Here is a 27,715-nt window from a genome sequence, read left to right as displayed (position 1 = left end):
ACAATCTGATTGTAATGTGATCACAGAAAACGCATGTTAGCGCCAGGTGTGAATGGCCTCTATGAGAGCAGCCCTGCCTTCTTGTTGTAGTCGTAGACATCTATGGCCTCGGGGATGCAAAGCGCTTTAGTAGCAGCGAGGTACAGGTAGGAATCTAACAGCTTTATGATGGATGAGAACGCAGGCCGGTCTTTGAAACTCCACATCCAACAGTACTTCATCAGGTCATGCCTAAAAGTGTGTAGGAGAAATGGCAAAAGACGTTGGGGTTAATCTTATGGTGACATAAGGATAACTTGAGAAGTGAGTGTTGAAGAGAGTATTTAAGTTAAGTTAAGTTATCCTTTATTTATCCCCATGGGGAAATTCATCCTCTGCATTTGACCCATCCTCTACTAGGAACCTTCCTAGAACTAGGAGCAGTGGGCAGCCGCAGCGCAGCGCCCGGGGACCAACTCCAGTTCTTTTTTCCATTGTCTTGGTCAGGAGCACTGACAGGAGTATTAACCAGGGGCGGTTCTAGGCCTTTTTTGGGTGGGCCCAAAAATAGTCTCAGCCCACCCAAAAAAAATAGAGGCAATTTCCCCCCCCCCCCCCTCTCCAAATCCATGGTGGTCATTAGTAGCAGTTTCTGACTACACTCAATGCACTATGTGTGTGTCCCCCCCCCCCCCCCCTCTATGTTCTTAGCGTGGGCTGAGACGAAAATTTAGGGGGGTTCAGCCCACCCGAAAAGTTTCTAGAACCGCGGCTGCGCAGGCGCTCCCTCCTCCATCTATCTGCCTAATCCCACATCACTTCACACAGGTCACACACACAGTACAGCAGCGAAGTGGTCCTCCACAGTCCACACAATCGTTCTCCCCACTCATGATCAATGAAAATGTGAGGTGAGCATTGAGCAGTCAGAGTCGTTAGTAGTTACTTAATTAGCGCATATTGATATGCAAAATAGCGCGTAACGTTGTTTCGTAGGCTAAACAAAAGAATTTGTCGCTGTGCCTGCCAGACAAACAGGTGGACTGGAGGAAGGTAGGTAGGCTACCATGGCACCAGCCAGCCATGTCATGCTAGCTCGCAGTAAAGCGGGTGTAAATGGATGCAATGTTTTTTGAGAAACATATGGGCATAAGTGGCAAACATATTTTCAAACAGGTCCCTTGTTATCTGAATGAAATTAAGCCCTTCAGAATCGTAATAGTCAGTGTTTCCCATACACTGATCTATTTGTGGTGGTACACCCTACATAGATTTTGACCCCCACAAATACTGCCACATATTAATTTCAACTAGTTGACTGCAAACTCCTGCTTTAGTGCTTACAGTATATTATTATCTTGTCGGAATATTATTCCAGCCAATAAATTAGGAAGTTCCCTTTTGATTTAATTTTACTTTTGTTTTGCCTACAAAGCAAAATGTTACTTTACTTGAAACTCCCCTGAAGTGATTTTGGTATTATTTATGCAAGCATAATTCTACCATATAGTAACCTGTATGCAGAATATATAGGGAAACAATTATTTTTTCATCGCTGTAAAACCACAGAATGGTAAAGAATATATTGATGTGTCATAGATCTAGTCTCTTCATTTTGATCTCAAAGTGCGCCAGTTTGATCCATTTTTACTTGAAACTGTACAAAATTTTCAAACACACAAAGTTGTCACTCAACCATCATGTTGTCACTCAACTGGAAATTATGTCAGGCAGTTGCTCGACTGTGATGTCATCAGGTAGTTGTGCTGTAGTCATTTAAGATGTAGTGACCTAAGAGGTCACCTGGAAGTGATGTCACTCCGGCAGTTGTGTGTGTGTTGAATGCATTTGCATTTGCTCAACTGTGATGTTTTGAGGGGTCACGGCTCAAAAAAGTTGAGAACCACTGATCTACAGCATCATCTAACAGCATGCTGGCTATGGGGTTTGTATGAAACAGTGTTGCATTGTTGCATTGGATCATGTCAAAGGGAGGAAGCTCTTTTGTCTGTTCTCACGTAAGAACAAATAAAAAGTGACAAAGATGCAGTGATATTTAATTGGCATCTGGGCCATGACAGGTCCTTGGCAGATTAAACAAAGACAACACAGAAACTTAACAGTGGCAGGAATCTTCAGGTGGTACTCCCACACGAAATCCTTTCAGCTGCCAGCTGGCTGCCATAGCAAAGAACGTACTGTTACAGCATAAGGTGCACTGCTTCTGGAATGTGACAGAAGTGTCAGTGACAGCCATTAAGAACAACATTATCTCTATCAGGCATGGAGCAGAGGCTAAAACAGAAACTAAACTTTTTGGGCGATATTGTTATGATAAGTCATAGAAAACATCACAGTAACAGGGAAAATTAAAATGTTTCGGGGCATTTTGGATAATTTCCAGTGCAAATTTAGCAATTGCAATAGCATTTTTATTTATTCAGGGACCAGGAGGCAATTTGATGTTTCACATGCTTGTGCAGTGTAGGCTCACTCTCCTCAATAAAAACAAATCACACCCGGGTGTTGAAGTTCAGAGAGTATGAGTGTACTCTCTGAAAATACCCTGAAAGTGTTATCATTTATATGGTCCCCCCCTCAGTTGACTTTATAGCATCGTCTGATTTTTCTTTCCGACCAAATGTACAATAGAGCACATTTCAATTGAAAACTCTCCTCCTTGTACTACCGTGGCTCCTTTTTCCTCTGATAGCCTGCTGGAACCTCCTGTAATTGGTCAGAAAATCCGACCCATCCAAAAAATATTTTCACGCTACAAATGAACCGAACCATGGTCCAGTTTGATCTGGACAGAGACATCCACCTCTCTTCATCAGACCAAGATTCGGCTGTTTTACTTCGTTTCGAACTCAAGCTCTCACTAGTGCCTACAACGCTGCGACGCAGCCCTATGGAAGACTGTCATTTTGCTCCAAAATTACTTTTCATTAAAACCGACCAGCCACCCGTAGGTGGCGTGGTACCCCCTGGGGCTGACACGGATCCACGTGACTACGTCACGTCCTGTCAGCCCAGGGATAATCACTTACGCTTTCTTCCAGCCGCTGAGAAGACGTGTTGTCTAAAAGCTCCGCGGTTAACTTTGAGTTAGCTCTCTTACATAGCTTTAGATACTAGGCTCGTTCCGGCTGATTTGCCCACCTCAAGAGGTTTGCGTGGACGGGATAAAGCAGGCTTTGGGGACCCGACCCTGTACCCTTCACCCTGCGGCGTCGGAACAAGTCATCTAAAAGCTAAGAGTATCTTCCTTAGTTAACTGTTTATTGCTACCGCCGTGTAGCAGGCTAACAAGAAGCACAGGCTAGACAGTAAGCAACCCGGAGGCTAGCGAACGTACGCGTGCAACGGTAACGTAAGCGGCAATAGCCCAGCCCGACGGGGGGGCAACAATACCCACAACCTGTTAACCCGCGAGAACAGGTGTGAACCAGCCACTAGCTAAGCTAGCGTAAGCACTGAGAGACAAGCGTGCGCTAACACAAGCCTGCGTACAAGCCGGTGCAGCGAGTCTCTACCCTGAGTAACACGCCCCTGGCTGGGGCAGCGTTTTCGTTTGAGGGCCGAATTAGGTCCGCGCTCAAAACTGTTAAGCTAGGTTGCATACGTGCTGTTAGCTTACAGTGTAGCACTAGAGCAATAGGCTAGCCAGCCTGGTTTTTGCGGATAAGCTAGCGTGCACCCGTGTCGTTAGCGTCCGTTTGCTTGTTTTAGGCGCCGGCTATATTGTCAGAGCGCGCACGTTACTCCAGGAGTAATGTTAAATAGATAGTTAGCGAGTTGCTCAGTGCAGCTAGCTTGGACTAGCTTGTAGCACTCCAGCTATCTGGCTGTATCCCCAGACAGGGTAACGACTACCTCTATGTAGGGCGCGCGGTAAGCGAGAGTAGTAGCTAGAAGCCATGCTCTTCAGTTAGCTAGATAGCTAGCTTGCTACCCGTGCAGCCAGTATCTAGTGTTGTAGCACTCCAGCTTCTTACCGTCGCAGGCTATTGCTTACATGGTAACCCCGTTATTCCTGTTAGCATTCCTTTGAGGAGGTCTGCCTTCGGACAGGCAGCCTTTTCAGTGAGAGCAGCTCACACATGGAACAGTCTCCCACTACAGGTTAGAGACTGTGACACTTACCGCTCCTTTAAAGTCAACTTAAAATCTTGGTTGAGAGACAATCAAGTGTGTGACCATACCGTGTAACATGACGTGTTTTGATTTATGTTTTTATGTATTATTCCTTATTGTATATGTATTTTATGTTATTGTATGTGATGTGGCACTATAGGTACAGTATTGCTGTTCCGGTTTGAATGTACTTTTTGTTTTAGCAGTTTTTACCATCTTACTGCCCAGGGACTACGGTTGAAAATTAGCCAAGCTGGCTAAACTGGCGCATTTACAGAAATGTTTATTAATGTGCACTGTCCCTGTAATTTTAAACTCAATAAATGAAATGAAATGAAAGCAGAGAGAGGGGGGAACAGCTAGGTGCTGTGTTAGCTGTGAGGCTACGCTGGCCGGTTACGACCGGCACAATAAAAATGATGTATGCACTGCCTAAGGGCATGAACACGCTGCACAGGCGTTGCTGGGACCTACATACGGCTTGTAGTGTAGATTTTACTGGCGCCGGCCCCTAAGGGGGCACTCTGAGATTTAGCTGAGCGAGTACGCTAGCTAAAAGTTGTTTTGACTTCTCTCAGTTCTTACCCTTCTTAGCCAGCTTGCTTGTCTGCTAAGTGTTGCGTGCAAATAGCATCTACTAGATTGTAACTCCCTCTGAGGAGTTTCTTCTGAGATTGACTAGCTTCGCGGGCCGCTGGCCTCTGCCTGCGGTCACGCTTGCTTTCCCGTGTTACTCAGGGTAGAGACTCGCTGCACCGGCTTGTACGCAGGCTTGTGTTAGCGCACGCTTGTCTCTCAGTGCTTACGCTAGCTTAGCTAGTGGCTGGTTCACACCTGTTCTCGCGGGTTAACAGGTTGTGGGTATTGTTGCCCCCCCGTCGGGCTGGGCTATTGCCGCTTACGTTACCGTTGCACGCGCACGTTCGCTAGCCTCCGGGTTGCTTACTGTCTAGCCTGTGCTTCTTGTTAGCCTGCTAGCCTGCTTAAACGGTACTCCCGCTAACAGGGTGCGGCCCGCGGGAGCTTGCTATTAGTGATTAGCTTCCGGCTTTCTCTTGCTACTAGCAGGGAAAGTCAGCGAGGGGATGGGCTGTGTGTATCACTGCATTGGCCGAGTATGAACCGGCACGTTAAGTGCGTGTTCTGCCTTGAGCATGAGCACGCTGCACAGGCGCCTTAAACCCGCGGTCTTGCAGCTGCTGGGCTAGCCCAGGGCCACAGCTAAGCTCTTGAGAGCGGACCAAGGTCCGCTCTCAAAAGAGTGTGAAAGCTAGTTTGCATACGTGCAGATAGCATTAGTACTGTTTAGCACAGAACTATAGTATGGTTGCAGATAGCTGGCATGCACCCGTGCAGTTAGTATCTGTGTGCTAAGTACATTGGGCGCAAGCTACCTCCGCTACAATAGACGTACCGCCCCGTGCTGGCGCTACGCGTCCAGCAGGGGTTACAGCTCGCCAAGGTCTGGGCTCAGTGCCAGCCTTTGGCTGGTAGCTCTAAGGACAAGCCCACCGCCCTTGGTGCCCAAGGCCCGGGGTGGTTGGGAGCTCTCCATGGGTCGCACTCCCTTGTTGGGGCACCCCCTGCAAGTGCAGGTAGCCTGGCAGGGGGCACAGCGCACCTTGGTCCATGGCCACGGCCTGGCCTCAGTTGGCAGCGCCCAGGTCAAGCCCACCGGTTGGCTCACCAAGGCTGGGCTCAGTTCCAGCCTGCGGCTTGTAGCTTTAGACCCACCGTCCTCGGTGCCCAAGGCCCGAGTTCGGTCGGTAGCTCGCCCAGGGTCTCATACCCATCATCAAGGCTCGCCTTGGTCCATGGCTACGGCCTGGCCTCGGCTAGAGGCTCCTAGGACAGCTCACCATCAATGGCGCCGACGGCCCATTGCTGGTCGAGAGCTCGCCAGGGGGCCGCACTGTCGGACAAGTCCACGTGCGGCCGGTCTCGAGAAAGAACGTTACCTCCGCAGTCCCCCCAGCCTGCGAAAGTCGCACGGCAGGAGGGGGGGGGGGGGGCGGGGGCTACTTCGATACAACAGCGCGTCAGTAGGCGGAGCTTGCGTAAGAAGTTCTCCCCCAGCATGCACAGCTTCTACGGAACTGACCATGCGGCGGGGGGGGCGTAGCCTCTCACGTCCCGCCCCCCCATCAGGGTACCGGATCAAAAGGTCCCGGTGCCCAACAATATGCTCATGACGGGTTCCGCTCCTTTGGCCACAAGAGACCATCTTGTCCAACAGGCTCGATGCCTGGGAGCATCTATGTTCCCCGTCCCCATTACGGCGCACCCTCCAGAGGGGATACGCTCTACAGTTTGCCCCGCACCCACGTTCGACGGGACCCCCGATCCGGCCGTGGAGGGGGAGGCCATGGACATACTCCACAAGGAGGTTATTCGTTCCTCGCCAGAGGGGCGATTCGCTCGGTTCCCAAGGCAGACGTGCGCTTGGGTTTTCTACCACAGGTACTTATCGTACCCAAGAAGGACGGCTCCATGCGTCCAAAATTGGACCTTCGGCATCTCAACAAGACGCTGAGGAAGTCCCGTTCCGAATGCTCTCTTTCCCCGCCTGTTCAACGAGTTGAGACAGGGGGATTTCTTACTTCCGGGGATCTGAAAGGTGCGTTCTTCCATGTCCACGTGGTCAGGAGACACAGGAAATACCTGAGGTTCTCCTTCCTGGGGAAGGCTTACGAGTTCTGTGTCTTGCCAGTCGGCATGTCTTGAGCCCGCGAACCCTCACGGTGTGCGTGGAGACAGCCTTGGCTCCCCTCTGCGCGAGGGGGATCCGCGTCTTCCTATATCTCGACGACGTTCGCTTAGCGGCCGACTCGAGGGTCCGTGCCACGGAACATACCAAGGTGGTGACCGATCACCGGCAAACCTTAGGGTGTTTGGTGAACTGGCAGAAGAGTGGCCTCGTCCCAGCGCAGGCGGCGGCCTTCCTGGGGCTCGAGCTAGACTTCCTGCGAGCCTTTCGCCAGAGCGACAGGCTCGCACGGTTCGGACAGCAAGCCAAGGACGTTAGGTCTGTGCCCTCGGTGTCAGTGCATCAGTGCACAGTGATGTTGGGCCTGATGGCCTCAGCACTGCATGTGCTCCCGCTGGGGAGGCTACACATGCTCCCGTGGTCCAATTATGGGCCCTGGCCATATGGGCGGACCCCCGTTACCTCTCGAGAGGTACTCGGTGGGGCCCTGTCCCGCTCAGGATGGTGATTCGCACAGACGCCTCCCTCTGGGGAGGGGGTGCGATTTGCGGGCATTTTTCGGCGAACGGCCGGTGGGAGGCTCAGGAGCTTCGCCACATAAACGTGCTAGAGCTGAAGGCGATTCGCCGGGCTCTGCTTCAGGACAAGCCCACCATCAATGGTGCCGTGGGCCCATTGTTGGTTGGGAGCTCTCTTGGGGACCGCACTGCCGGACAAGTCCGCGTGCGGCCAGACTCGAAAGAGAACGTTGCCTCCGCAGTCCCCCCAGCCTGCGGAGGTAACACTTCCAGCGGCTCACACATGGGCACCATGTGCTGATTCGCTCGGACAATATGGCAGCGATCGCCCACCTGAACAAACAGGGGCGGGGTGCGGTCGGGGGTGCTGAACCATAGCGGGGATTCACCTGTGGGTGTATCCCCGTCTCCTTTCAGTGTCAGCGGTCTATCTGCCGGGACGGCGGAGTTACGACCGGCCTGCTGTCTCGAGGCAATCCCCGTTATACGGAGTGGTGCCTCCACCCTCGGGTGACGGAACAGGTTTGGGCCAGGTTTGGTCGCGCCTGCGTCGATCTCTTGCATCGCGGCGCGCGACACACTGCCCACTGTGGTTCTCGATCCAGGAGGACAGCCCCCGTTAGGTCATGACGCGCTGAAAGCGCACGTGTGGCTGAGGGAGGGGCTCTATGCGTTTCCCCCGACCCCCTTGATCCGTCAGGTGTTGGACAGGGTGAGGCAACAGCGCCTCCGGCTCGTTTTAGTCTGTTTTGGCCCAGGCAGACATGGTTTGCGGACCTGGTCTCCCTGGCGCAAGATCCGCCCTTGGCGTTGCCGGTACGGGCCGATCTCCTATCCCAGGCAGAGGGGGAGGTGTTCCACCCCTCCCCAGGCAGGTGGAAGTTAGCGGTCTGGCTCCTGAACGGGACCAGTTGCTAGCCCAGGGCTTGCCCGACAATGTGGTGCGCACTATTCAGAGTGCTAGGGCTGCTAAAAATCGACCCGCACTCAGTACGCGTACAAGTGGCGGGTTTTTTCGCGATGGTGCACAAGTAAGGGTGTGGATCCAGTGAACTGCAGCGTGCGCCCAGTTCTCTGTTTCCTTCAAAGCTTGCTTGACGCGGGCCAGTCCCCGCAGTCGCTTAAGGTGTACGTAGCCGCGATTTCGGCTTGCCACGTGGGGATTGAAGGGAGCCCCGTGGGGGTGTGCCCTTTGGTCTCGCGCTTCATAAAGGGGGCGCGTAAACTGCGCCCGCCGTTGTGGTGCGTTTTTCCCAAATGGGACCTGGTTATGGTGCTGGACGGGCTAACGGGTCATCCGTTTGAGCCCTTGGACTCCGCCGATTTAAAGGTTCTGTCCTTAAAGACCGCGCTGCTGCTGGCCTTATCGTCAGGAAAGAGAGTCGGTGACCTGATTGCCCTCTCGGTGCAGCAGGCCTGTATGGTTTTTGGGGACGATGGGCGCAGGGTTACGTTGCGACCTAACCCGGCGTACCAGCCCAGGAATATTAATGCCAGCTATATGTCTATGGTTATAGACTTATCAGCATTCTGTCCCCCGCCGTTCAGTTCGGGTGAGGAGAGACGTTTGCACATGCTGTGCCCCGTAAGGGCGCTCTCGGCCTATGTGGCCAGGACGCGTTCATTACGCATTACAGATCAGCTGTTGGTTGGTGTGTGTGTGTGTGTGTGTGCGCGCACGTGCGTGCGTGCGTTTTGTGTGTGGTTGTTTTCTTTCCTGTCAAACAAGTTTTTTTGTTTTCTTTTCTCTTATTTCCTCTCAGACATTTTGTCTTTCCTGTCAAACAAGCCCCTGTGTCTCTTTAAATGCAGGCTACATGATTGCCTGGCACTGGCACTCTTGTTTGTCCCTGTGGTTGATAAAGGTTGATAAAGGTAACTATAGACCAGTTTCTATTTTAAGTGTCTTGTCCAAGGTCATAGAAAAAATCATGCATGAACAGATCAATGCATACTTATTGAGTCACAATATTTTATTTGACCTTCAGTCAGGTTTCAGAAAGTCTCATTCCACAGAGACGTGCCTCTTATATTTAACAGACCGCATCAGAAAGGAGGTTGATGCTGGAAATTTCTGTGGAATGATCATGTGCAATTTGGCTTTAAAATGGGTCAAGTCGTACCTCTCAGAAAGGTCTCAGATTGTGGACATAAATGGGACCTTTTCCACAGCGAAAGCGGTTAGCTGCGGGGTGCCACAAGGGAGTGTCTTGGGGCCTCTCTTTTTTTTTACTATATATTAATGACATGAAACATGCCTGTTCATCAGGCCTCTTTCTTTATGCGGATGATTCAGCAATTCTGGTCTCCCATAAGGAATTAGCAGTAGTGGAGAAGACTCTATAGTGATCAGCTTCTAAAGGTGGGGACTTGGCTATCTGATAATAAGTTGTCCCTTCACCTAGGGAAAACAGAGGCCATCCTGTTTGGATCCAGGGTGAAGTTAGGTAAGGCACCAGTGATGCAGGTGAAGGGCGAGTCACTCATTTTAGCCAAGGACACCGTGCAGTATCTGGGATGTACATTAGACAAACATCTTTCAGGGGAGGCCATGGCTACAAAAGCCCTCACTAAAATCTGCCATAAAACTAAATTTTTCGCTAGAAAAGCTGAGCTGTTGGATCGAGCAACACTCAAGACTTTGGCAGGAGCATTAGTTCAATGCCATTTTGATTACGCTGCCACCTCCTGGTATAATAGTACACCGCAGCGCCTTAAAAACAAACTACAGACTGCCCAAAACAAATTAATTAGGGTGGTGTTAAAGATACCTCCACGCACTCACTTAGTGCCAGCTTTCTTTCAGCAACTAAATTGGCTGCCAGTTGAGAAAAGAGTCATTCAAATCAAATTGGGTCTGACTCATAAGATTGTGCATAATAAGGTTCCCAAATACCTCTCTAATTACTTTAATTGTTTCAGAGATATTCACAATTATGTTACTAGAAGAAGCTCTACTGATTTTGTTCTTTTTAGATTTAAGACCCTAATGGGAAAAAACACATTTTTATACTCTGCAGCAATCGAGTGGAATAAGCTCCCTGTGTCTCTGAAACTTATTGAAGAGGAGGGAAGTTTTAGACGGGCCACAAAGAAGTGGCTAGCAAATGGTCTGTCAGAGTAGGGATCTGGCGCAACCTGTATTGTGTCGAGTTATGCTGTATGTTTTTTGTTTTGTTTTATTGCATATTATGTAAATTAATTATTGTATTGGAATGTTGTGAAGTGAATTAATTACTTTTTGTATTGAAATGCTGTCTTTATGTCATTTGTACGCGTAAAATTGTTAATAGTGTATTGTAGCTTGTTGGACCTGCCAGTCTTGGCATCACCCCCCTATCCCCCTTCCCCAAGCCCCGCACCCCAAGAGGATCACAATGGAAATAAGCCTTTGGCTTTATTGTGTACTTAATCCTCGGCATGTGTTAATGTATGTAAACTGTCTTCATTTGAAGCTTTTTTATGTGGATTTTACATTGTGTTAAATAAACTACTACTACTACTACAAGCAGACGTGCTTCAGAAATACACAGAAATGATCAGAAATAGCTATATCAGTCACTAGTCAAACTAGGCTACTAGTGCTAAGCTGTTTGTTAATGGGTCTGTTGATATGCAAATGCACACTAGCATAATGCTAAGTGGCCAGCCATTTTGGTAATGTGTTAAATTGTAGCCAATGTTTAGAATAGCCACTGATATGCCTGTTGGAGTGTTGCTTGCTATGTGTGAAGGTTAGCTTTATTCATGGTTGCCATACAGTTTATAAAGTTAACTCCTTTAACTTATTTGGTACCTCATTAACCTCAAGTCACTCTTAGATTATTGTTTTATTGATTTTGTGTGGAGGTGGAGAACAGAGGAACTGTGAGAAGAAGCTGTATCTGCTAGAAGTACACACACACAGAAGAAGAAGAAGAAGAAGAAGAAGAAGAGTGAATCTGATAAATTGATTAAGTTTCTTCATAGATCTAGTCTCTTCATTTTGATCTCAACGTGCACCAGATTGATACATTTTTACTTTAAAATGTAAAAAAAAATCTCCCGGGGGGCCATGCCCCCGGACCCCCCTAGGGGGGCTGCGGTCCACCATATACATTCTTTGAGGGCTGAGCCCACCCAAAGGTGTCATCCTAAAACCGCCCCTGGTATTAACCCTAACATACATGTCTTTGATGGTGGGAGGAAACCAGAGCACCCGGAGAAAACCCACACGAACACGGGGAGAACATGCAAACTCCACACAGAAAGGACCTGGGGTTCGAACCTGGGACCTTCTTGCTGTGAGGCAACAGCGCACTGAGCCACCGTGCCGTGGTTTGGAGGAGGGGGGGGGGGGGGGTTGATGAAACTGCTATCATATAAAGGTGTAGCACTCCGTCTTGTCTACATCTTAAAATGTGACTTACAGAGGACCTCCACAGTACTCTGGTCTCTTCATTCGGTACGAGCGCTGTAGCTGTGGAAGCACAGACCGAGGCTCCAGCTCTGGATATGGAGGAGAGCCTCAGATACCAAAAAAAAAAAGGAGGAAGAAGAAGAAGAAGAAGAAGAAGAAGAAGAAGAAGAAGAAGAAGAAGAAGAAGAAGAAGAAGAAAAGATACATTAAAATCCTGGATATAAGGGATTGAAACAAATATGGCTTGATAATGATGGTGGTGTAACAGTGATGTAATACTGATGATGATATGACAACACATTACCTAAGGTGATCAGTTCATATAGTAAGATTCCAAATGACCATCTAGGAAGAAAAATAAAGTGTTAAAAGAAAGTAGTAGTGACCCAATGTCAATATGAAAAGGACTACCTGAAAGATATGAGTATAATAGCATCGCAATAGCAATAATAGATAGTATGATTATCTGTAAGATAGGAGCATAACAGCTGTGCAAATACCAATAGATGACTAATGCCGAAGCAAAACAATGTAGTGACTGTGTGTGAGCATGCTAGGTCTGTTAGTCATGACTGCCCTCACACATCGCTCCTGTCTATCGTGGGCAGCTTCATCAGCCTCTCTGGAGCCTTCCACTTCAGAGGCACCTCCTCCTCTGCCCTCTGTCTGACCGCCGGGTCCGTCTGACGTCCTGCAAACGCCACAGCCAGCCCCGACACGCGGGCAGAGAGGCCCGGGCCCAGCACCATGCTCCTGGCAGCCACATGGCCGTGCACCAGCCTGTGCTCGGACAGCAGGTAGTCCTGAAGGTAGGTAGGAACCAATGCAGGCAGACACAAATCACACTATTAGGCCATGTTCAGACTAGGAGGCCAAATCCGATTTGTGAACTTTAGTGACCTATTAATGATTCTATCCAGATTGGTTCTCTGAGTCTGGATGCTCCAAGTCTGATTTGTGTCACTTGTCCCAAACCACATATGGGGGTAGTTTCCAATCTGCTTTCGACTGATGTGACTTCAGTGTGGACGCACTGATCACCCAAATCAGATTTGGGAAACCAATCAAGATAATGATGATTAATGACTTTAGCAGCAAATCGGATTTGCCTGTAATGTGAACATGGCCTTAGACTGTTATAACAAAAATATCTGCGCATCGGGACAAATAAATCTTACTCATAACTCAAAATAAACAGCATTCAAAGAAAAGCATACTTGCATTCTGATCTGTATGGAATTTAAAGCTTGTTTTCAGTCCAGTCCAGTTATTTGTTGAGAATACAGAAGCTGGTTCACCAGAGAGCGACTCACCAGGCCAGCTGCCACCTGCTTTGCCACCAGAAACACAGACCTCTCAGAGAAGTGTCGCGCTGGATCCTCGACAACATCTGAATCCCCCTGGAAAGAAGAGTCATGCCTCCTCATTGCAGCGAATGTAAGGATTCGGATGATTCATAACACGTGTTCTCTGAACTTGGCTGTAGATATACCGTTGTGTTTCTGCATGACCAGAGGAAGTGCAGCAAGTTCCCCGGGCTGTAGGCCTCCAGGATCAGGTACATGGGCAGACGTTTGGTCTGACAGTACAGCATGTGCACCAGCTTCTCGTGTTCACACACGGTGGCGTGGAACTGGAGCCACTCCACAAACTCCTGCGCTTCTGGACGGTTGGGGCTTCCTGTATCGGAGGCGTTAGAGCGGGGACAGAAGGTCACTCACAACGGTCTCCAAACAATCAGGAAGTGTGTCGCCTTACAGTCCACATCGTCTTGATTACCATTCAATGATCTGGACCTGGCCTCCCAATTAATATTTCATTCACTATAGCTTAACCATCCCCCCCTGAAAACAGAAATGGTCAATTGACTTTACTATACTGTCATTACTCGCAAAGACTTGAAACCTGACCTGACGAGGAAAAGCTCTGCCAAAATCCATACCTCGGAGTGACTTCACCACCACAGCGGTGGAGGCTCCATCTCTCTTCAAGACGCCGTTACAGATGGGGCCATAGCGGCCCGTCTGCCAGAACTCAAGTCCCTCCAGAACACACTCTGCAGGGATCTCCCACGGACCCAAAGCCTCCTGGACCTTGGCTGGGCTGACTGGACACAGAAGGACCATCCAGAGAGAAGTGGCATTTCCACAAGTACAGGAACAAAATAAAGACAATTAGAACAGAAAGCCTCCAAATTATCTCAAGCTTGAACTCAAATACTTCTAATAGTCATGTTCCCCCCCCATTGATTTTTTTTCATTATTTTATTTTTCAATTTTTCAACTTTTATAACATGAAAAACAAAACAATAAACAAAAAAACATAAAAAAGCAAAACAAACTCAAACACAGAGAGAGGAAAAAAACAACAACAACACACAAACAAACAAAAAAAAACAAAAAAACATACCAACATTGCGACATGGTGCTACCAGCTACCTAAGAAGCCTATGCGCTTACAAAAGAATTCGACTGGGAAAGTTACTCGTCGTTTCTAACCTCATCCAAGTAGGCCAGAAACGGGTCCCATGATATAGTTGAAAACTTCCCGAGTGAGTTGCCACCCCCCCCATTGATTTTATACAGAAGATATACAGTACATGCCTCCTTGGTTATTGCAGTTCATACCATTTGTATAATGGGCAGAGTTTCTTTGCCCTGTTTTTCGATTTCTGTGGAGACTGTAGAAGATCAGAGCCACCACTAAAACTGTGCTGAGAGCCAACAGAGAAGGGATGATGATCACAGCAAGTGGACCTGATGCCTCCTCATCTAAACAGAAGAATATAGTTCAAAAAACAGTTGGGAGACTTACATCATTTCCATATTGAAACAGGCAGATACAGAGGGACGGTGGAGGAGGATAGGATTTGTGAATATTGTGAGTTGAAGGAAGTGGAGAATGAATTTCATTTTATTTTGTACTGCCCTTTGTATCATGACTTACGAGAGATATTATTTAAAAAAGTTCACTCCCCTGAGCTAAACTTGTTAGATTTTGAAGAAGGTGCCATACTTGAATTTCTTTTTGACAACATCTTTGCTTTTTCCGAATATATTTCACATGCATGGGATAGGAGGAAAAAGATGACATATGATAGATAATTCATATATTTTACTTACTACATATTGTAGTTAAATCTGTGTTTTGCTGTCCATGCTGTGTGTGCTGTGTGTGTGTTTGTTTGGTTTTGTATTGTTTATGCACCGGAATCGATATGGTAATAACTTTATGTTGATAATCCCATGTGGGATGGGTCATGTAATTTGTCCTGACACGTAAATAAAACTTTCATTCATTCATTCATTCATTCATTCATTCATTCATTCATTCATTCATTCATTCATTCATTCATTCATACATCATTTATTTTACTCATCTTTATTCTAATAAAAAGAGCAAGAAAACGGGAATAGGATAATATCGTGTTACAAAAAGAGGACAAAATGAATATATAATTATATCATTTCTAGAGGTCAGAAGCATTTTCAACTTGCTTTTTCACAATGCAATACATGTCAAACTCACAGCACATGGGGCCTGTGTTGTTGCCACAGTCTGTCTGCACGACGTCCATAAGGGGCGGCCGGTAGCTGGCATTTCTCACATATTATGAAAGAAATGGCAGGTCAAATCAATGGAAGAAATGATTCCGACGTCAACATCAGAGAAGGTTATCATTGAAACATTCACGTAAAAATAAACGATAAAATGACAATGATATCCACAAATTACTTTAAGATCGTCCTACCTGACACCTGATGTTCCTCTGATCATATGTTTCCATATGAGAACTTAAATTGGAGAGTCCAAAATCAGAAGCAGAGGAAATGAATAATGACAACAAATAAGGCGTTTCGGAGAACAGGCTTGGGGTCTGTGTGTCCTCCTGCCTGGAAGGGCGATGACCATGGAGGTGACTGGGAAAGTTGACTGAATGTGAATCATTAACAGGGGAGCAGAAATGTAACAGGTGTCTTGCCTACACCCACTGCTGTTCTTACACAGGAACCAGATTCAGGCACAAAGAGTTAGCAGCAGTGTTGTGTTCTTCGATATTCTGAAGAGTAAAATATGCTATTTTCATTGTATAGCCTACATCCCACATACTCTCTCTTATTACATTTAATATATGACACACTGACTTGACAGTAGTAGTAGTAGTATGCCTGTGTTGTTGTTGCTTAGAACAGTTAACTTGTTGCAGCATGGGTTGCTGCCTCTCGGTGGTACAACCACAAGAGGGCGCAATTGTTCAAGGAATTGTCCTCCAGCTAATCCTTTAATGCTCTCAATGGAAGAGGATTTCAGCCCTGTGTAGGATAGATAGGCTACAATTCCCCAAACGCATCTCGTAGAAACTTAAACCTATATTACTGGGGGGCAAGAATAACTCACAAGTCGCAGCCCAGGAACACGCGAGTGATGTGTATTATAGTTTAATTCTGTTCACAAAACCTCACTTCACTCTATTGTAAATGAATAAACGTGAACTTGAGCGTATTGATTTCACTCGGACAGAACACCAGAGAGGGCATTTTCAATTTTACATGTAAAAAGAAGTGTCCAAAAAATGTTGGAACCGCTTCCCTGGCTGGGCTGACACACCAGGGAAGCTAAAGCGAGCACTTCCCAATCACATAGGACCCGCCCACTACCGCTCGCCATTGGTGCAACGGCAACGCTCGAGCACCGTCCCCAGACTCTGATTGGAGAGACACCCCTGCAATCAGGAAATCAACACACACACAAATGATCAGAAGAAAAAGTTATAGAGGAGCGTTGCCTCATATCGGTTCACGTTGTCTCGCGTGCTGCTGCGTAGTGTTTTAAGACCCCCGTGCTTCTGGAAAACTAGTATGCGAGACCGCGTGGCACCGCGCGGCACGGGCAGAGTGCGCGGTGAAGAAGAACAAGACGTGGGTATTATTTCGCACTAAAAGCAGGCAGCTATCCGGTTCCAGCGCGCAGGGCCAGGTATGTTTTCCCGTTTCCATGGACTGTCTCGCTGATGTCACAGGAGGAGGGCAGGACCAGGAGCGCAGGTGCGCGGTGTCAAGTTACCTCCCCAGACAGTGCGCGCGGATGCAGAGCTGTCACCGAACGTGCATTTTTACGCAACAGTTGATTTTCTCTTTGGTGGAGTCGAGTTGATCGTCTTCTTGAAGTCCTCCAGTATTCCCCCTCTGGAAACAGAGTGTTATAATTTTTACTGGCACGTGAGTCACAAGTGGAATATTCTTCTGCCCTTTCGGAACCAGCAAGGCTACAAACTGCAGCGCGCGCGGCTCACAAGATTCGTCCAGTTTTGTAGCTTCGGGGGTTATTTTTTTTAATAACCCGTGTAACGTTAGTCTAGCTTTAGCCTGTGTTTCTTTGTAAAGTGCACATACTGTGAATAGCGGATCTCTCTCTCTCTCTCTCTCTCTCTCTCTCTCTCTCTCTCTCTCTCTCTCTCTCTCTCTCTCTCTCTCTCTCTCTCTCTCTCTCTCTCTCTCTCTCTCTCTCTCTCTCCCCCCCCTCCCTCTATGCGACACTGACGCAGCTCGCGCATCCCCCCAGTCGCACAGACAGGTGATGCTCGCGCATGACCCGATGGAAGGACTACTACCCGTGAAGAAGAGCAGCAGTTTGTTTTGAACGGAACCGCGTTCTTCCCATGAGAGATGGAATACGACACGAGAAAGCAGATTGCTTCACCTCAACAACTCCTCTAAAATCTGGCGGTGGTGATGGTGTTTCCGTGCGTCATTGCGTTTTAACGGAGTCTTGCGTCAAAGGGGCAACAACACCGTTCTTCTTCTTGGGACTTCTCTCTCTCCAAGGTTGTTTTTACCACACGAGACATCAACCATGTCCAAGACACTGAAGAAGAAGAAGCACTGGGCCAGTAAAGTGCAGGAGTGCACCGTGTCGTGGGGTGGGGGTGGTGCCGGCGGCGGCGGCGGGGAGCTCTGCACCGTGGTGGAGGTGCGAGGCGGCGCGGAGCTGGGAGAGTTCCCGCACCTCGGCCAGGTGCTGGCGGACGCGATGGTGTGTCACGTCGGGAGGTTCCCCGGCACCGGGGACGTGCTGCTGGAGGTCAACGGCACCCCGGTCAGCGGCCTGACCAACCGGGACACGCTGGCTGTCATCCGCCACTTCAGGGAACCCATCCGCCTGAAGTCTGTGAAACCAGGTGGGTGTCTCTCTGTCTCTCCAGTTTAGCATGATGCACTTTGAATCACTAAAGAAGTAGTTTCACTACTTCACACACACACACACACACACACACACACACACACACACACACACACACACACACACACACACACACACACACACACTTACACCTACACACACACACACACACACACCTACACTTACACACCTACACACACACCTAGACACACACACACACACACACACACACTTACACACACACACACACACACACACACACACACACACACACACACACACACACACACACACACACACACACACACACACACACACAGCTCACTGAGACCTGTGTGTCTGCAGAAGGATAAATGAGAGGGACTTGGGGAAAAGGCTCAACAGCATCACAGCTGAGCCCCTGTTTGCCTCTAGGGCAGCGTATTGAAGGATCGTGTGTGTGTGTGTGTGTGTGTGTGTGTGTGTGTCTTCATGTATGTTTTGTGAGCAGGTCTCCAGGTCAGGATTAGCGATGTTCAGCAGGCAGTTTTACTAAAGGCTACTTAAATGTCTCTGTGTGCTGTCTGTCTGTCTGCCTGTCTGTCTGTCTGTCTCCCATCCACCCCTGTGGAGACATAACATTCTCTACAGCGCTGCTTTTGCTGCAATACAATTGTGCCAAACAGCAGACAGATGATCCATAGGTGAAGGACGCTGAGCCTTTGAACTTCATGTAGCCTATTTATCTCCTTTGCATCCATGCACAGGTCAGCTGTTTAATGTCTTCTTATCTCGGTGCTTCTGTCAAAAACAAAACACACAAGTAGAAGTACACACGTTACTTTCGTGTCATGTCATTCACTGTCTCTAATGCTCTGCTAAATGCTTATCTCTTGGATTAATGTGTGTCTTATTTCATGACTTCCTAGCAATTAGCATGTAGCCTGCTTCTTCATGGCCTACAATGCAGGTAGAGTGTGCAAAATGTCTCATCATATAGTCGCTGACATGCTAACTCACTAGTCCGTCGGGACAGAAGGTGTGTGTGTGTGTGTGTGTGTGTGTGTGTGTGTGTGTGTGTGCCTGTGTGCGTGTGCGTGTGCCTGCGTGTGTGTGTGTGCATGTGCCTGTGTGTGGATGGATTTGATAGAGACTCTGCAGGGTGATGCACTTTACAAACACTTAGCTGGGATTTGTTAATGGTTGCCTTGCCAGCGTGCCAGTGTGGGTGGGCCTGCCTGCAGCCTGGAGGTGGGTCCAGTGTAGGCCTGCCTGGAGGTGGGTCCAGTGTAGGCCTGCCTGCAGCCTGGAGGTGGGTCCAGTCAGTGTAGGCCTGCCTGGAGGTGGGTCCAGTGTAGGCCTGCCTGCAGCCTGGAGGTGGCTCCCATGTAGACCTGCCTGCAGCCTGGAGGTGGCTCCCATGTAGATCTGCCTGCAGCCTGGAGGTGGGTACAGTGTAGACCTGCCTGCAGCCTGGAGGTGGCTCCCATGTAGGCCTGCCTGCAGCCTGGAGGTGGGTCCAGTGTAGGCCTGCCTGCTGCCTGGAGGTGGGTCCAGTGTAGGCCTGCCTGCAGCCTGGAGGTGGGTCCAGTGTAGGCCTGCCTGCTGCCTGGAGGTGGGTCCAGTGTAGGCCTGCCTGCAGCCTGGAAGTGGCTCCCATGTAGACCTGCCTGCAGCCTGGAGGTGGGTACAGTGTAGGCCTGCCTGCAGCCTGGAGGTGGCTCCCATGTAGACCTGCCTGCAGCCTGGAGGTGGGTACAGTGTAGGCCTGCCTGCAGCCTGGAGGTGGCTCCCATGTAGACCTGCCTGCAGCCTGGAGGTGGGTACAGTGTAGGCCTGCCTGCAGCCTGGAAGTGGCTCCCATGTAGACCTGCCTGCAGCCTGGAGGTGGTACAGTGTAGACCTGCCTGCAGCCTGGAGGTGGGTCCAGTGTAGACCTGCCTGCAGCCTGGAGGTGGATACAGTGTAGGCCTGCCTGCAGCCTGGAGGTGGCTCCCATGTAGACCTGCCTGCAGCCTGGAGGTGGGTACAGTGTAGGCCTGCCTGCAGCCTGGAAGTGGCTCCCATGTAGACCTGCCTGCAGCCTGGAGGTGGTACAGTGTAGACCTGCCTGCAGCCTGGAGGTGGGTCCAGTGTAGACCTGCCTGCAGCCTGGAGGTGGATACAGTGTAGGCCTGCCTGCATCCTGGAAGTGGCTCCCATGTAGACCTGCCTGCAGCCTGGAGGTGGGTACAGTGTAGGCCTGCGTGCAGCCTGGAGGTGGGTCCAGTGTAGACCTGCCTGCAGCCTGGAGGTGGCTCCCATGTAGGCCTGCCTGCAGCCTGGAGGTGGGTCCAGTGTAGGCCTGCCTGGAGGTGGGTCCAGTGTAGGCCTGCCTGCAGCCTGGAAGTGGGTCCAGTGTAGGCCTGCCTGCAGCCTGGAGGTGGGTCCAGTGTAGGCCTGCCTGCAGCCTGGAGGTGGGTCCAGTGTAGGCCTGCCTGCTGCCTGGAGGTGGGTCCAGTGTAGGCCTGCCTGCTGCCTGGAGGTGGGTCCAGTGTAGGCCTGCCTGCAGCCTGGAAGTGGCTCCCATGTAGACCTGCCTGCAGCCTGGAGGTGGGTACAGTGTAGGCCTGCCTGCAGCCTGGAGGTGGCTCCCATGTAGACCTGCCTGCAGCCTGGAGGTGGGTACAGTGTAGGCCTGCCTGCAGCCTGGAAGTGGCTCCCATGTAGACCTGCCTGCAGCCTGGAAGTGGCTCCCATGTAGACCTGCCTGCAGCCTGGAGGTGGTACAGTGTAGACCTGCCTGCAGCCTGGAGGTGGGTCCAGTGTAGACCTGCCTGCAGCCTGGAGGTGGATACAGTGTAGGCCTGCCTGCATCCTGGAAGTGGCTCCCATGTAGACCTGCCTGCAGCCTGGAGGTGGGTACAGTGTAGGCCTGCGTGCAGCCTGGAGGTGGGTCCAGTGTAGACCTGCCTGCAGCCTGGAGGTGGCTCCCATGTAGGCCTGCCTGCAGCCTGGAGGTGGGTCCAGTGTAGGCCTGCCTGGAGGTGGGTCCAGTGTAGGCCTGCCTGCAGCCTGGAAGTGGGTCCAGTGTAGGCCTGCCTGCAGCCTGGAGGTGGGTACAGTCCAGGTCTAATTGAATCAATTAGAGCTTTAAATCATGTGTGTGGATGCTGCTGCACCAGCCAGCTCACACAGGTTGACACCTTGGCTCTCAGGCATTTCTGCCCTCTGGTTGTTTGCTACAAAGTGGATTGGTTTGCCTGCTGGTGTAGCAGTGTTTTGCAGAGATGGCACAATCACACAAACTGTATAATACTGTGCTATGTTGTACGTCATTTCTGGTTAATATGACTGGAGAAATCTTTTCCAAGATTTCTTCAGGAGGCTCCTATTGTACTGGTCTAACTGCTTGTTGTTGCATTTTGCTTCAAACATTCTTTAATTCTCAGTTGCCAACATTTTGTTTTGGAAACTGAAGAACCAAGTCTGGCACAAATGTAACACTAGACCAGCATGTTGGCCTGTTAGCTAAGGCTAGTGCTGATACCCGTTGGAGCGTGCAATCACTAATTGGTTAGGCTATTCAGTGAGCCCTAATTACGACCATGAGAGATAGTATTCCCTTTTCAGTGACTCATTACATAGTATTTTCACTACATAATTGTTGGTTCTCATGGTAGGCTAATCTAGCTAGCTACGCTAGGTAGCTCTGTAGTTAGCTAGCAAGCTAATGTTTAGCTCTAGTTAGCTGGCAAGCTAACTGTAGTATTGCTATTCCATTGCATGATGAAAACTCACCTCTCTAGCTAACGTTACTAACAGACACCTCGTTCTTCACTGCTCTCCTGTGAACATGAGACTGCTAAACCTGCCTTTTCTCTTTAGTGGCATTCATTCATGAATGGTGACTACCTGTAAAATGACTTTGTGTGTGCGTGTACGTGCTCGTGTGCGTGTACGTGCTCGTGTGTGCGTGTGCGTGTACGTGCTCGTGCGTGCGCGCCCAGCTGGCTGCTGTAGGTAGTGCTATCACTAATTGCCTGTTTTTGGCCATTTAATCAGTTATAATGACCCACTTAAAATATCCAGGCGCGTCACCGTCTGCTCGGAACCTCTGCTAGTACCCGTGCCAAATAGGAATGTTGTCAGGCCGATCCAAGAAAAAGGAAACCGAGAGACACAGAGATACACATGTTTGCTAATTTATGTGTAAGCTGTGTAAGATAGGTGAGAGAGGGAAGAATCTCAATTCTTCTTTAACCTACCATGTACATAATGGTATTCCACGCTAGTGATGCTAAAGCTGGACTTGGACCTGTGGAGACCATATAGGCTGTGCTGTCCCCCCTGGGGGCCTCACTGTGTGTTTATTCCTCTGTCTCCTTTCTCATGATTAATTCATGCCTCATCCATCATTGATGGCTCTTCATGGCAAGACGAGGTGGCTGATGGAGGGGATCAGATGTTAGCTGACTGGTGTGGACGTAAACGTCAGATCAGATGTTAGCTGACTGGTGTGGACGTAAACGTCAGATCAGATGTTAGCTGACTGGTGTGGATGTAACCTTCAGATCAGATGTTAGCTGACTGGTGTGGATGTAACCTTCAGATCAGATGTTAGCTGACTGGTGTGGATGTAACCTTCAGATCAGATGTTAGCTGACTGGTGTGGATGTAACCTTCAGATCAGATGTTAGCTGACTGGTGTGGATGTAAACGTCAGATCAGATGTTAGCTGACTGGTGTGGATGTAAACGTCAGATCAGATGTTAGCTGACTGGTGTGGATGTAAACGTCAGATCAGATGTTAGCTGACTGGTGTGGATGTAAACGTCAGATCAGATGTTAGCTGACTGGTGTGGACGTAAATGTCAGATCAGATAAAAACTCTCGTAACGGACAAGCCCGTCTTTTATTGTCACACGAACACCACAACACATGCATGCGGCCACAACACACTCATGTGACGGTGGCCGGTGAAAAGTGTCCTCTGCATTTAACCCATCCAGGCATGTCCTTTCCTCCGGGGGGCAGGCCAGGAGCAGTGGTCGCTTTCTCGTACAGCGCCCGGGGACCAAACTACGGATGTTGTCGTCACTGGTCGGATGACGATGACGATCTGATCTTCTGCATGTTTTTAGTGGGGGGGTTATATACGGAGGAACCCCCCTGGGGGAGCACGGGGAGAACATGCAAACTCCACACAGAGAGAAAGGCCCTTACGACGAGATACCCCACCTGGGCAGTAGGCACTGAAGATATGGGGGGGGAACACAACCACAGCGCTCACAGTGTCCCAGGCGAGAATCGAACTCAGGACCTTCTAACTGTGAGGCGACAGCGCTACCGACTGCACCACCGTACCCCCTGTTAGCTGACTGGTGTGGATGTAAACGTCAGATCAGATGTTAGCTGACTGGTGTGGATATAAACTCATGACAGAACAAAACTGGGCTATGGGTAAGTGCTAGCAGACAGCAAGTTGAGTTTTGGAGATAATACAAAGCGTTCTGTAAAGTGTTAGGCTTGGCATCTTTTTCTCAAAGTCATCATATTAGCATGATTGTAGGCCAGTCACAGCACACTGTTACACAGCACACAGTCACAGCACACTGTTGCCTGTGTGCCTCACGTTTCCACCACACAGCAAAAAACGTTCCACCGTGTGAGCCTGCAAGCAAAGCATTGACATTGTTTCAGTGTAGCTCCTCGCTGACTGAACATTGTCTTCCTCTGCTGCTGCTTAGACCTTCTCTTTTCTTCATCTTCTCCTCTCACTTCATTAGGACCTCTCCTCACTTTCCACTAGTCCTCCTTGTCTCTAGTGTTTCTCTCCCAGACATTACTAGTTCACACTCCCCCCCCCCTCACATTCCCCTGGCATCCCTCCTCCTCTTCACTTCCCTCCCCAGTGCATTGCATCTTTGCTCTTTATTTACTCTTTGATAGTTTATTGCATTATTTATTATTATTATTTATTTATTTTTACCTTTATTTATACAGGGGGAGTCTCACTGAGAGCAATGCTCTCTTTTTCAGGAGTGCCCTGTTCACATTCACACACACATTCATACCTGGAAGCTGACCAGTACAACCACAGTCTGATCTGCTGGCCACTGATCAGCTCCACTGGAGCAGATGGGGTTAAGGGCCTTGCTCAAGGGCACCTCAGTGGTGGTAATGAGGGAGGGGCAAGCGCTGCCTTTTCACTTAACCCCACCCAGATTTATCCTGCCGGTCCCGGGGATTGAACCGACGACCTTCCGATCACAAGCTCGCTTCTCTAACCATTGGACCACTACTGCCCAACCCATTATCGTGAACACGTTGGTGTGTTATTATCAAGTGTGGTTGGCTGGAGGTACGAGGGGGAGGAGGGCAGGCGCCCATCTTCTGAACTACATTGCTTTGCCATGAAGTTGGTCTACACCTGTGGCTTCCAGCCAAATTCAATGTGAGTTTGATGCTTTCACTGTCTCCAGCTAAGACCTCCTCTCTGTACACAGCCAGAGCAGAAAGCAGAGGTTTGTCCAGAGTGGCACTCTGGCTCCAGACCAGACCTTCTACTCAGTATGCTGAGAGAGGAGCCAGGCAAATAGGCAATAACCTTGAGGAGAGGAGAGAGTGGATAGTGATAGGAGATGGCTTTTGCAGCTTAGAGACTTTGGAGTAGCTCATTGATTAATGCTGTGAACAGACTTTGGGCGGCTTGTTTTTGCCTCATTGGGCTTAATGGGTAGTCCACTCTGATCCTTAGAACATGCTTCACACACAAACCATATCCATACACCTTCCAGAACTTGTACACATATTTCATATGTATATCGTACATTTTCCTGGGTTCGCCTTACAAGAACTGTTGTGCTTTTTAAAATAGACATTTTCCATTAATGAAAGTCTAGTCCCGAGTCCAGAGATGAGAGTATCTGAGCGCTATATTGACCGCAGTATTGATTATTGAAGGGAAGGACTTGTAGAAGGGAAATAAACATTCACAACAGACCACCATCCCAAATCAGCATTGTCTACTGGCTGTCACGTAAATGAAGGTCTTTGTCGATACTTTCTCATAGCGCTTGTTTACATTGACACCGTGTGATGATAGTATAGAAAATAGGATTGTCAAGCAGACAGACTGACCAACACTGTCCTAAAAGCCTGTCACAAATGTTGCATGCACTTGACATTTTGTATAATAAAATATCACGATACTTGGTCTTCGATACGATACGATATATTGCCTACAAAATATCGCGATACTATGCTGTATCGATCCCCCCCCATTGGCTGTCACAGGAATTAAGTTCTTTGTCGATACTTTCTCATAGCACTTGTTTACATTTATATTAGAGCCCGACCGATACTGGATTTTTGAGGCCGATACCGATATTAGGGAGTAAAACAATTCCGATATCGATATATCGGCCGATATTCTTATATTATATATACACATTATTTTCCACTTTTTTTGCAATGATCCCTCAAATATCAAACACTTGACAAATATATGACTTGACATGACTTGAGATATGTAATGTAGGCAGGATATTTTACGGCTTATCAATAAACTTTATTGTCCAAAATGACACCATTGCAATGAAACGGTAAACTTCACTGGGAATTTTTATAATTATAAATAACTAGAAATACAAAAACACAAATAGAATATAAAATATAACTTGAGTTAAGAAAAAAAGTCAAATATACACAACATGCTGTCTATAACTTAAAAAATACAAAATAAAAAAATATAGTCAATATCGGCCAACGTATCGACCGATACTGATATATCGTTATCGGCCGATAATATCGGTATCGATATATATATATAAACAAACACAGAATCCTTAGGGTAACTTCGGTAGATAAAGTATACTGAAATACAATATGAGCTATAGTGGCATCGTGATTGTGGCTCAGTTGGTTCGAGACATGTGTCAATGTAACGGTCCCATTCGTTCATTACAACATGGAGCATTAATATTATTCACGTTTATTGTGTTTATCTTCATGTTTATTGCTGCCATCTTGCATAGCTGGCTGAGTTTAAATAACAAAAGCACTGATCCCAAAGATGCCTTGTGAAACTCCTGAGCAACTCCAGCTGCAGCAGAGCTCAAATCAAGAGAACATTCACTCAGTCCAGAGGTGAAGCGTTTCTTTCTATTTAGGAGATGAATAGGATGCAGACAGGATTCCTGGGGAGCCACAGGATCATCTGTATTAAAGTGCAGCATCTCAGCAACCCCAGCGCTCTCTCACGTCCCCGATCCAGTGACAAATGTGCTGCAAAAATGTGTAATTTCATACAATCATATAGCGAGCTGAACACCCAGGGAGAGGCAGTGAAAGTGAGTTGCGTTCACTATTGTATTTATGGTTTTCATTAACCAAAGACAGCTATGTACTGTATATACGTCTGCTCAGGTATTTCCACACGGGGCTTTTATCCTAGTATGCACAGTAAAATAATAATAATAATAATAATAATCAAAACATCTACAATGATTTTTTCTTTTTGTAGTTTGGACTCTTTTCATGTGCGGAATGCTTTTAGCAAAAGAGCCAAGGAAAGATTCCTGCAGATACAAGGTTGCCTGCAGAACCCCGCTGCTAGAATAAGCTTCAATAATTGAGTGGGAGATAATTGCACATGATGTTAAATTGCGCCCCCTACAGGGACAAAGTGAGAGGAACAATCCACTCTCACATTCTCTCCCCCTGGCTGTTGTATCTCATTACGATGTGATGCTCAATGCATTCCACCAGCTGTTAGTATTGTTGTAATTAACTGCTGTCATTTACTTTCATGTTGTACCTTCTTTGCCTCAACCTGCATCGTTTACTTCTACCGCTCCGTTAGTGAATTCCTACATTTCCCAGAATGCCTTTTGACAAACCCCTGGTTTTTGCTCCCCCCCCCCCCCCCCCCAAACCTCTGTTATCTGCAAGAATAGGAAAAATGCACCAGCAATAAATGGAGCCATGCTGTTTATGTGCTAAAGGGTTTTTGAGTGGGTTTTCCCTCTTAACCCATAGAGAGCCGCAGGGATGACGTATTTTTGTAGGCTGAATGCGGAAGTCCCGAACTTCCTGGTTCTTCACTGTTTCTGTCTATGGGATTTTTGAATGGGTTTTTGGCGCGATGCTTCAAATAATGTCTGTGGGCAACGCAAGTTTAATCAAACGCGAACCAAGGTTCAGCGGGATAATCTTCACACATGAGGACCACTTTCATGAGTTTTGTAGCGTAAATGCGAGCCCTAGAAGTAAAAAGCTCGAGCTAAGCTAATCCAGAACTACACACTGTCGCATAGGGTTCCACGTCACGTCAGCACTCAACCTGGACTGTTGTTGATGTGTGCAGTGATTACCCCGGGCTGAACGGGGCTGAACCAGGTGAGCTGAACTCATTATTTTTTTTCATCAGGCAGATTGTTAGCCGTCTATTGTGCGTTAGCAGGACCCCTGAAGGGTAAACGAGAAGGGCGGCTACGCTACGTGAAGAAGGGATATTCCTCCTCTCTTTGCTCCAGCTCCATATATGGTCAATGATGTCACCAGAACCTCACAGGAGACTCCGCTGAAGACACACATTGGAAAGAGAATGCATTCGTAAATTTTCCCATACGATGACGCCAATCCAGTAAACTCAACTTAAAGCTAATGGCATTTGTTAGCCTAGTAAGCTACATGAGGGCTGACTGCATAATACAGCATGGAGGTTTATTTGGAGTGGGACTGCAGCAGGAAGCCTAAGTACATTACGTCTCCCCAAAGCCAGACTCGCTCTTCATGGGCCCCTGACAGCTCTGACCCCCCCCCCCCCCCCGG

At 48.5% G+C, this 27,715-nt stretch overlaps 2 protein-coding genes across 2 annotated transcripts in view; one reads left to right on the top strand and one right to left on the bottom strand.

The window, feature by feature from the left end:
* Nucleotides 1–59: 59 nt before the first annotated feature.
* Nucleotides 60–15,317, bottom strand: LOC310794499 (tyrosine-protein kinase STYK1; the record flags this gene model as incomplete). The annotated part of the gene is made up of 9 exons (XM_083656483.1): nt 60–231; nt 11,751–11,847; nt 12,045–12,085; nt 12,323–12,543; nt 13,054–13,140; nt 13,233–13,420; nt 13,683–13,847; nt 14,368–14,511; nt 15,269–15,317. The coding sequence occupies 9 exons, from the start codon at nt 15,315–15,317 to the stop codon at nt 60–62; spliced, it is 1,164 nt and encodes a 387-aa protein (XP_083512609.1).
* A 2,276-nt stretch (nt 15,318–17,593) lies between these two features.
* The window catches only part of magi3a (membrane associated guanylate kinase, WW and PDZ domain containing 3a), a gene marked incomplete at its 5' end in the record, with an annotated part of 194,659 nt that continues 184,537 nt past the window's right edge, over nt 17,594–27,715 (top strand). Inside the window, 1 exon segment of the mRNA XM_083656482.1 lies at nt 17,594–17,918. Coding sequence (XP_083512608.1) covers nt 17,594–17,918 — 325 coding nt within the window.

The sequence above is a fragment of the Poromitra crassiceps genome, assembly GCF_964638095.1.
Source record: "Poromitra crassiceps genome assembly, chromosome: 20".
NCBI lineage: Eukaryota > Metazoa > Chordata > Actinopteri > Beryciformes > Melamphaidae > Poromitra > Poromitra crassiceps.
Note: the sequence above shows the minus strand (reverse complement) of the source record. Positions and strands in the feature narration are given on the sequence as shown.